The following is a 10,494-nucleotide window of genomic DNA, read 5'->3' as shown; positions in this document are numbered from 1 at the left end:
GTGCATAACACCACAGATTCTTATCCTTGTCCCAAAGAGTGTTACAGTTTTTGCAGACATCTTCATAAGACTTCAAAATAATAACGGCTAAGTTATAATCATACCTTTATTATACGTAAATAGCAAATTCCACTTGGGCAACTGTGGTACACAAATCTACAAAAATGTCTGAACAAGCCACTACAAGGTAAACACTTCAAATTGTAACCGGTCTTCATTTTTGAGAATTTACAAATGTCTTGGGTAATAGGATACACACACACTGTAATATGCAGCAGTTATGAAAAAGTACCAATATATTGGTGGATGTTTCCTGAACAAGTACAGTATATCCATCACCTAGACAATACTGATAGTTTGTGCATTAACACCTCCCTCATAGTCACACCAACCAACAGAATCTCAAGTACACACATTATTCACATGGGGCTTATACGAACTAGAATAATTAACTTCTTAATGACAAAGCCAGCGAGTATATACAGTGCACAAAAACTGTTCCTTGATGAACATGAAAAAAAAATATTTAATTTAACTTTTCCAAATTGAGAAATATAGTTTGTAATGTACAGTATGATAAAAATTGTCCCTGAATGTAAACCACGGATAGATGTAACAAAATATTATGACAAATCTTGCTACAGTAATAGCTTTAACACGGTTTCTTACTTAAAAAAAATGCCTTTATCCAACTTTACACAATCACTGGTACAAATAATATCAACACTACACAATGAAAGAAGAAATTAACCTAAATACTGTGTTCTGTGTTTGAAAGCTGTTAAAAACAAATCACTCACAGCCTTGCCAGTGGATGCAAACTTTCCCACAAGTTAAAAGAAATAGCGACAAGATACTGTGTCGCAGGAAGGTTGTTCACAAATTATGTTATATTGTTGGCCTAAAGGATACAAACACAAGTCAACATTGAAGTCAAATTTTCCCCTTAAGATTTCAATGTTGTCTTAATCCCTGTTTTCTTTCTTCACTTAACTAGGAAGAGTTTTAAGTTGTCAGCTGAAGGGAATATATTTATTAATGGTGTCAGAAAACTAAGTCCTGTCAGCATTTCAAGTTACTGAATATATACATGAAATAATAATTATGAAAGTATTAAGAGTATCTTTAAAATTAGAGTGTCATATTTCTACCCTCGATACTTATGGTAACTGCGCGGCGAGCTTTGGATAACCGTTTCTTCTCTTGGAATGCCCGCATGTGTTTATCTATCCGACTCATCTCCTTCTTTGTAGCCTGGTAAAAAAAAGTGGAGAAATATATTATTACACAAAAAGATTACCACATAAATGGGAATGACAGATTACAATATATTTTTAAGCTGACAAGATTTAAGCATAATGTACATTTTTCTTTCCTCTTTCTACATTATATTCTGCTCCTAGATAACCCTTAGTTTCAGAGTCATCGCCATCATAATCACCAAATTTTAAAAATCTCATTCAGAATATATTCATCATCCCCAATCTACAAAATCTGTTAGTGGTGATCAAGGGATACATCTGTAGCTAAGGTTAACCTGTGCCTGATTTAAGCATTTACTGGTGATCAAATAACTAACCTTTCTAGTCATCTTTTACATTAGGGGGAGGAGTTAGCCACAGATACTGTCACTGATAAACATGATTCATTTAATTTTAGTCCAAATTAAATTTTCACAATCAATTTTAAACTAATACCTGTACAGCCAAAAGCCCTTCAGATATACAGTACTGTACTTTTTAATTTTAGAGTTAGGATTCTCCAACACTTAAAAGATCCAAAGTATGGTTACTTACCCTACTGATATCCACTTCTGACTGCCATTTGGGCCTGTTGACATAGTCTTTTCCTGATGGACGTGGTACACGAGCTCTGTAACACCAACCCGGCTCTCCAGGTCGTATAGGTTTCCTGCAAGGAGAAACAACTCATGATATTACTACTAGACTTGTCTATAGTAGAATCCTACATGTAAATTAAGTTTCTATGCTGATAATCAGTCCTTCAAATATTTATACAGTATGTACAATATTTATCTTTCTTGGGCAAGTAATTTCGTAAATTACTATACGGCATAACACACAACACCTTCCTCCAAAAGACAAGTCTTATACCTGCAGACAGACATCCAGAACCCAACAGAATAATGAAAGGCTGATGATTTGAAATTCTGTACATTTTTTGTATAGGATACTCGAGTACAAATTAGAATTTGTTTATTCCTTTTAGATTTTGAATGACTACAAGGAAGTGCGTAAGGTTTCACTATATTCTTGAGGAAGACTTAGCTTACATGGCCTTACAGTTGCCGAGAAAATAATTTATGACTCACTTAAATAAACCCATGGTTGTGGATGTAAGTGAATCTGGTTTTCATTCCAATTTTATTTATCAAGTTTCTTCAACTAATTTGGAATTTTCCAATTCATTTGATCACGACTCCTTTACAAAGTTTAATCTATTTCTTCAATGCTGTGTGCAGTACTGTACAAGGGAAATCTGTAAAAATATTTGTACTATAACCACACAAGGTCTCAACTTACGCATTTTCATCCAGCTGTATTTCGTCTTTCTTCGTGACGCCCGAGTTCTGGTGCAACTCCATATCTCTCTCTAAACGCTCCTCACGAGTCAAGGCTGTTGAATTATTATTGGTTATGAAAATTCTGTATTACTGCTACCTTCCAACACACCAATTCATACATTAATGTAAATAAAACTGGCAATACAATAGCATAAGGTATATACTGTATCTGCACTGCACTACACTGGGAGGTGTGGGAGGAGTAACTTTAAAGATGGAACCACACCAAGACCACAATGTTGAAAACGTGTGTTATCAACAAAGTTGTGAAAATTACACAAAAATGTTCAGTGTTGGGAACAGTGTTTCCAATAGAAATATGTCAAGTAAACTGACAGGTGTGGAGTATGTGATTTTTCACCTTTCTTTCCAACAATGTTGGCATCTTTTACTCAACATAGTGACACCAATGTTACCAACATTGTTGTGTTGGTGTGGTTCTACCTTAAAGCACATAACTCAATACAAAAATATTAAAAGTGAACTTGACTGGCTTTTTTCTGTTACAAAAATATCATTAAAACTCTGAATGAAATATGTTACACAAATAACTGTTTCTTACTTTTGAAGTCGTCCGACACATTGAATATTGGCCGTGACCACATTGAAATGAGTCTACCACAACGCTCCCTGTTATGCTTGAGTTCTTTTGGATGTTTGTAGAGATACATAATAGCTTTCCCAATCCCGGAAGTCTTCAACATGTCTTGTGATAAGGGCGGTAACTGTAAATATAAAACAGTAGTACAGTATTGTATCTGTAGTTAATGAGTAACTAATTATATAATTACTGTTCACTCCACTCCTATTATAATTTTACTCCAGCATCCTTCCTCAACTCTCACCTGTGAAGGGGTAAAATGGTGCAAGGAATGTGTAGAATGCACTAAGCAACTTGTATACTGCATTAAAGATATACTGTAATAAAATGGCGGAGAAAGGTGTGGCTATTGGGGGCGGCTGGAGGCCACGTTAAAATTTTTTTTTTACACTTGTCTTGCACATATTTCCACATACCCCACTTGACTCATCCAGATGAATAAATTAATATTCTAAAATTACTCTTTCCATCCTCTTATTATGCCTATGTTGGAGCTGTGTGTGTGTGTGGTCGATGAGCATGGTGTCTTGTGGCTTAATAAGAGTGGGCAAGCTTTTGATGGGAGATGATGTAGTGAGTGAAGCATCAGGTGTAAACTATATAGAAATAATAGGACCTTATTGGGGAATGACACACACACACACACACACACACACACACACCATACTGTACCTGGAGTAACCATTTGATTACTGCCTCTCGAATTTTTGCAGCGGGCAGAGAGCGATCAGGCATAGGAGCCAGCCAGTCTGTTAAAGCTGATAAAATGTTGGCATCTAGGAACCCTTCAATTAGATTATGTTTGTTGATTTGTGCCATTGCAAGTTCAAGCATGGCACTCTTCTTAGTTGCAGGCTTTCGTCGAGCATTTAGCTGACGGTCCTCATCTGCAGCTTGACGCATCTAACGGTTAAACACAATATTAATATAATTTTTTCGATGGCCTTTTTTTTATACTCACTAAACACAACTTGGAGCCATTTCTAGTTTTATTGCGTAAATATGTAAACCGTTCCTGTTCCAGTAATCTCTAATAAACAAGAAGCTTCTAATTGAGTGCACTCGATTGATTCTTTTTCTTACATATTTTTAAGTATGAATATTCGTGAGGGTACAGTGTATATTTGAATTCAACTCTATCACAAAGGAGATACTTTCTCGTCTCCATGTCCACTTACCTTCCTCACAATAATGGCAATGTGTTCCTCATTGTCATTAATAATGTCCACATTATTTTTCCTCCTTCGGTGTTTACCTCCCTCCTCTTTTTTCTTGGCCATCATCATTTCAAAATCATTGACGAATTCAGGCATTTCGTTACTTTGTCTCATCTGGTCACGCAATGCTTCATCCTCACTGTCTGACAACTGTGGCAAGGGCTGCAAGTGAACAACAATAACAAACTTGATATATATTAATAATGGGTACAACAATAACATACCTCACCAGCAACATCCAGTTGGGTAGGAATTAATAAGATGTTCTCACCATTTGAACTTCATGAGAAATGAAGGAAGTTGTACAACAATATTCACAATGAGTAAAGCAAGGCTAATTTTATTATCTCTATTTGACCTATGAGTTATTTTACCTTCTCAAATCAGTTAACTTAAAGGAAGACATGAACGCAGACAGACCCATATACAGTAATTGGTATTTCTTTCATTTAAAATACACATCTCTGTATCTGAACTCCATATCCATACAGCATGAAAGGATGAGTAGATGAACAAATACAGACTTATTTAATTTTGCATAAACAAATTATTACCTTTGAAACCTCTCCCCTATCCTCAACGCCTAACTTGTCTCCAGCCGCCGCACTGCCTGGACGACTTGGGCCCTTATCAGAACCTGCTTCACTATCACTGCCTTTGGATTTTGCATTTTTACCTCTCTGCAAATACCAAGGAGGAAAGCAGAAGTAAGGAATTGGATATAACAACAAAAGGACAACTACAATCATAATTATTATCAATGTGTAAACTATCTGTTACTACTAACACTTTAAAAGTTCCCATGAGGTAGTACATGTATGTATAAATAAGCACAATCTTATAGACACTATGGAACTGCCAAAATTGGTTAAAACACTTTATGAGCAATTAACATGACAACTCTAAATCTTTAAAATTATTAAAAACACTTTTATATGTTTTTGGTCCACAATAAAATACATCTGAATGTTCCTCTTTCTTAGGTTCCACTCAAAACCCCACAATTCTTGGTGAAATAATTGGAGTCATTACAATAAACGGAGATACACCTGGCTCATTTACTAACCTCTGGGCCAGAGTCACTGTCACTTCCGCTGAGCATAGTTTTCTTGCGCTTCTTAACTTTCTTGCTGGAGCGAGGAACTTCATCGTCAGAATCACTTACTCCACCAGAACCTCCTCCACTGGTCTTCCTCTTACGTTTAACCTAAGAATGATAATAATAAAAATCATTCATGCCAAGTAATAAAAACAGGCTGTTAATGTTTCAATGTGACCATCAAATCATAATTTACAACCGATACCTGCAGACAACAAAGCTCATCTCTATTAACAAAGTTGGCCAAAAAATGTGTAAATGTTTACACCAATGTTACTGCCAACAACTGACACTGTTATATAGATCGTCACTTCTGGCTACTAGACTTTGTGAATACAAGTAAATTGTTTGGCATTTTTACTCTTCTATTCACACTATAAGGGTAAAAAAATGCATTATATACACAGGAATGTACTGGAAACAATGACTTGGAAATTTTAAAACTCTGGCATGCTACTGCCATTCACACTAACATAGAAGTTACTTACTTTCTTATGTTTTACTACATCTGACCCTGAACCATCTGAATCAGACAAAACTTTGCGTTTCTTGGGTGAAGTGCCTGCGTCTGAACCGCTCCTTGACCTTGAGCGTGATCTTGAACGACCACTGCCACTTCTTGCACTGAAATAAAAAAATATAACATTGAAATACAATACAGTAAAAACTAAATAAATATACAGCCCTGTATTACAAAGCACAGAATTAAATTAAAAGCTTGGTCATGAATATGGATGTCTCAATTCAATCCCCCATTTATGATTATAAGGTTGGTTCCACATATAGCTTACCACCCTATAAAAAGTGTTTTAAAAAACTTACAATATTTAAAAAAAAAATCATGATATCTTTTGTTCTTGACTGAGCAATACATTAAAAAACAGGAAATTAGATGCAGTATCTCACCTTGCTCGACTCCCAGATCTACTACGAGACCGAGATCCACTCCTGGATCTGCTTCTAGATCGTGATTTACTCTTAGACCGTGACCTGCTTCTAGAGCGGGACCGACTTCCAGACTTGCTTCTTGAACGAGATCTACTCCCAGATTTGCTTCTTGAACGGGACTTGCTTCTTGAACGGGACTTGCTTCTTGAGCGAGATCTGCTTCCAGAACCAGATCTACTGCCTGACTTACTTCTGGATCGTGATCGACTTCTAGATTTGCTTCGGGAGCGGGATTTGCTCCTGGACTTGCTTCTAGAACGTGATCTACTTCCAGATTTACTTCTGGAGCGGGATCTGCTTCCTGATTTGCTCCGGGATCTGCTTCTTGACTTGCTGCGGGATCTGCTCCCTGATTTGCTGCGGGATCTGGATCTACTCCCTGACTTGCTTCTAGATCGAGATCTGCTTCCGGACTTGCTACGAGATCGAGAACGACTACGGGAACCACTACCGGCTCGACTGCCAGACTTGCTACGTGACCTGCTGCGAGATCCACTGCCCGCTCTACTGCCAGACTTACTTCTTGATCGAGAGCGACTTCGGGATCTACTTCCTGCTCTACTTCCAGACTTACTGCGAGAACGAGACCTACTACGAGATCCACTTCCTGCCCGGCTCCCCGACTTACTTCTGGATCTTGACCTGCTCCTTGAGCCACTGCCAGCTCTGCTCCCTGAACGACTGCCAGCCCTGCTGCCTGGCTTACTGCCGCCTGCTTCTGGCTCAGAATCCGAGGCACCAAAAACTTCCTCTGATACCTTCTGTTTCTGTTCGTCGCCACTTGCAGGAGGACTCTGAGGAGATTTAGGATCAATCTTGCGAGGTTGTGTTTCTTCATCCTCACTGTCCATCACCGATCGCCTCTCTTCAACCTCACTATCACTCCCACCACCTGATCTGTAAACATAATTTCCCATTATATGATAATTTGAAAAAAATAATTATTTTGTTGATTAGCTAAGCCATTCACTGTGGTCACTGGCTAATACATGTAGGGTTTTTGCCTTCACAATTTGTGCTCGGCAATTTGGTGGGCAAATATTAGTTATGGTAGACTTGGGTAGCAACTGTGTTGCCACACAGTATGGAATTTTTTTTCTGCATGATGAGTCAGTGTGCTTGATCATGTTAAAGGAAAAGTATGTCATTTACACTCCCGTCGCCTCAACTTCAGCCACAAAACAAGACACTACTACAGGTAATTACCAAATTCTTGATGGATACAACAGATGATATACACTAATTAATTTAGAAAGTGATGAAAATTGGCCTCACAGTGAAGAAGGGGAAATATGGAGGTTGGGCCAGAGGACACTAGTGAGAGTGACAATGACCCACATATGCAGCAACCATGAAAACAAACAGGCACTGACAGGAGTAAGTAGGACTGGGTCTCCTCATCGTTCACCCCAACATAGCTGGTTTTTTTATTAATTCGCTTTGGAGTATTGTAGTCCCTCATCAACTGTGGGAGTTAGATTTCTGAAAACCCCGTGGTTGGCAAGACTAAAGGCTTATGGGATATAGGGGGTTAGGTTTTATGGCCGTGGATAACACTCGTAAAGGCCTAAGTCACTAAACATTACCTGTATTGCACGTGCCCATAAAGAGGAGAAACGTGAAAAGAAAAATAATTTTACCAAAACTTATTAGTTACCGACCTTCTGTCAGCATCGTCTTCACTCATGTTTCCAGCGCTGCTCACACTTGATCTACGTGATGCCCTGGATGATGCCGAGGCCCGAGAGGTTCGTGATCCTCGAGAGGTTCGGGATGTTCGAGAGGTTCGGGATGCAACGGACTTCATGGATTCATTGTCAGACTCCTGTGCAACAACTGGGCTTAATCCAGCTTCTTCCTCTGAAATTTTTTGAAAATACTGTAAATAGAAATTTGAATTCTCAATATTTCAATAATCTGGGATAATGTGGTATATTTTTGTTGTTTTTATGCAATTGTCCTATAAAAAAAAAGGTATTAATGTTATCCTCACATCCATCTAGTCAGTTCTGCTACAACGCGATAGTTGTGTTCTTGTAAAACCTCGCGTTGCAGAAATTCGCACAATAGAAATAACAGGGCTTATGGAGAAAATAGGGTTAGGTGCAGATTACTCGAATGCGATCACCAGAACGCTTCTTGGAGATACTCTTCTTTTCCATATTCACAGTTAATACCACAAAATTGGAGAAATAGTAAGCAAAAATCACTGAGGATGCTTCAAAACAACCCACGTGTTTCAACTGATTGTGTGATGGAAACAGAGAGCACTTTGTAAAACGCTTTTAGTCCGCACTGCAAAACATTATTTTTATTTTTTTTTCATACAGTATTTATGGGAACAGCTAAAATTGCAAAAAAAGGATGAAATTTATAGAGTCCCTATCAAATAACACTTCACAAACAAAACACATGAATCAATTGAACATGTGATGTCGAACGTGAACTGTAAACACTGCATAACCTCGTGCCAAGTGACAGTACACTTAAAACGTTCGAGTGGAATCGCGTTACAGCCAACACGCGTTCGCGTTTTACAAATATCAATCTTCTATTCATGAATCGCGTTATAGCCAATTCGTGTTGACAAAACACGAGTTGTAGCAGAAATGACTGTACAGGTAAATTCATGTACACACTAAACTTGTACCTGTATATATTGTATACACTGTATAATTTATCAATCCTAAATTAAGCAAAATTTATCTACGTTAGCAAACTTTAAATACTAATTAACCTGTATTTTCTCTTTTAATCTAAAAATTAAGAAAAAAACCAATATATAATTTGTCTTTCTTGTCATTGATCTTCTATGGTAAAGTGGCCACAGGTTGATGGTTCATGTGTGCACAAAAGGTGTGTAAAAATACCAAAATCATATTTGTTTAAAAAAAAGATCGAATTTCTTTTTATTTATAATAATCACATCTGTTTATGCCATAAAGATGTTTAGAAATAATGAAAATTATCTTCAATATATCTTTGAATCATTCCTACAAACATTTGCCATTATTATAAATCAATTTGGTTTTCATTTTCAGTTTATTGGTAAAATTCGAGACCTGAAATAATAAAAGACTTTTACAACAGTGGCTCGGCCGTTTGTCGTCCTCCTCGTTTATCAAGTTCAACTAAGAATCACAAAGACCACTCTAACTCTCCATGGTCAACTACCACAGACTATACCTGACTCCATGGTGACGGAACACTCAATATATCAGCTCCAGCAGAGTTATAGAGGTGTGTGTGGACCACAGACTGTGTGGCCTCATCCAAAGGTCCACTGTAAACACACAATATGCGTCTTTACAAACTCCTAAGAAAGTCATTGAAAAATGTCATAAATCCTGGGGTTATAGTTTCTTAAGCATAAATATTATTAAAAAAATATTTTATTTGTTTGAATAAGCGCATAATCAATTATATTCCATAATAGTCAATATGGTAGTCAACAAACTTAAAAAGTGAATGACCATCTAAGGGATACAAACTTATTTAATTTACTGTATACCTTAACATTCTCTCTCTCGCTCCCTCACACACCACATGAACACCTCACAGTAACCATCAATTACGAGCTAAACGAAATGAGATGTGGTGGTGCAACAGTACCACGCGTATATTTTATTATGTCCTGAGTTCAATCCCTGACTCGGGACAGATGTGAGAGAGGTAATATTACCAAACATGACAGGTTTCTTTAGGTACTACTGTTTTCTCCTGTACTAACACAGGATAATGAAGGTTGTAACAAAGAATATACCAACCGCCGAACAGCTAGTAAGCTGATGAGTAGTGAAACGAAAAATAAATACAAAGTTTGAATCCCGAACTTATAGACAATATGTGGTGATGGAACAATAATAACACAATCATATTTCAGCTGAACTATTATCTAGCTACACCAATATTCCAAATTTTATTATAGGAAGGCGCCAGTCGCCGTACTTAACATATTGCACAGCTAACTATCATATCACACTGCTTACACACACAAAACAGCTCATCAAAATAAATGGAGCAATCACAGACCCTAGCTTTCACG

At 37.4% G+C, this 10,494-nt stretch overlaps 1 protein-coding gene across 1 annotated transcript; it reads right to left on the bottom strand.

Annotated features, from left to right (window-relative positions):
* Positions 1-92: 92 nt before the first annotated feature.
* Positions 93-9,760, bottom strand: LOC121858670 (protein IWS1 homolog). Its single transcript, XM_042355239.1, has 12 exons — positions 9,636-9,760; positions 8,111-8,309; positions 6,408-7,346; positions 5,990-6,125; positions 5,469-5,609; positions 4,957-5,082; positions 4,364-4,564; positions 3,858-4,088; positions 3,147-3,309; positions 2,544-2,637; positions 1,797-1,911; positions 93-1,254 (listed from the first exon to the last, which is right to left on the bottom strand). The coding sequence occupies exons 1-12, from the start codon at positions 9,643-9,645 to the stop codon at positions 1,132-1,134; spliced, it is 2,478 nt and encodes an 825-aa protein (XP_042211173.1). The 5' UTR covers positions 9,646-9,760; the 3' UTR covers positions 93-1,131.
* Between the last annotated feature and the right edge of the window lie 734 nt (positions 9,761-10,494).

The sequence above is a fragment of the Homarus americanus genome, unplaced genomic scaffold, assembly GCF_018991925.1.
Source record: "Homarus americanus isolate GMGI-L3 unplaced genomic scaffold, GMGI_Hamer_2.0 scaffold74, whole genome shotgun sequence".
NCBI classification, from domain to species: domain Eukaryota; kingdom Metazoa; phylum Arthropoda; class Malacostraca; order Decapoda; family Nephropidae; genus Homarus; species Homarus americanus.
Note: the sequence above shows the minus strand (reverse complement) of the source record. Positions and strands in the feature narration are given on the sequence as shown.

What these genes read in the sequence shown, in the direction of transcription:
- LOC121858670 (XM_042355239.1), bottom strand. An exon ending in TTGCCATTATTGTGAGGAAG is followed by an intron (nt 4,089 to 4,363) that starts GTAAGTGGACAT and finishes TTTAACCGTTAG; the next exon opens with ATGCGTCAAGCTGCAGATGA. An exon ending in TGTGTCGGACGACTTCAAAA is followed by an intron (nt 2,638 to 3,146) that starts GTAAGAAACAGT and finishes ATAATTCAACAG; the next exon opens with CCTTGACTCGTGAGGAGCGT.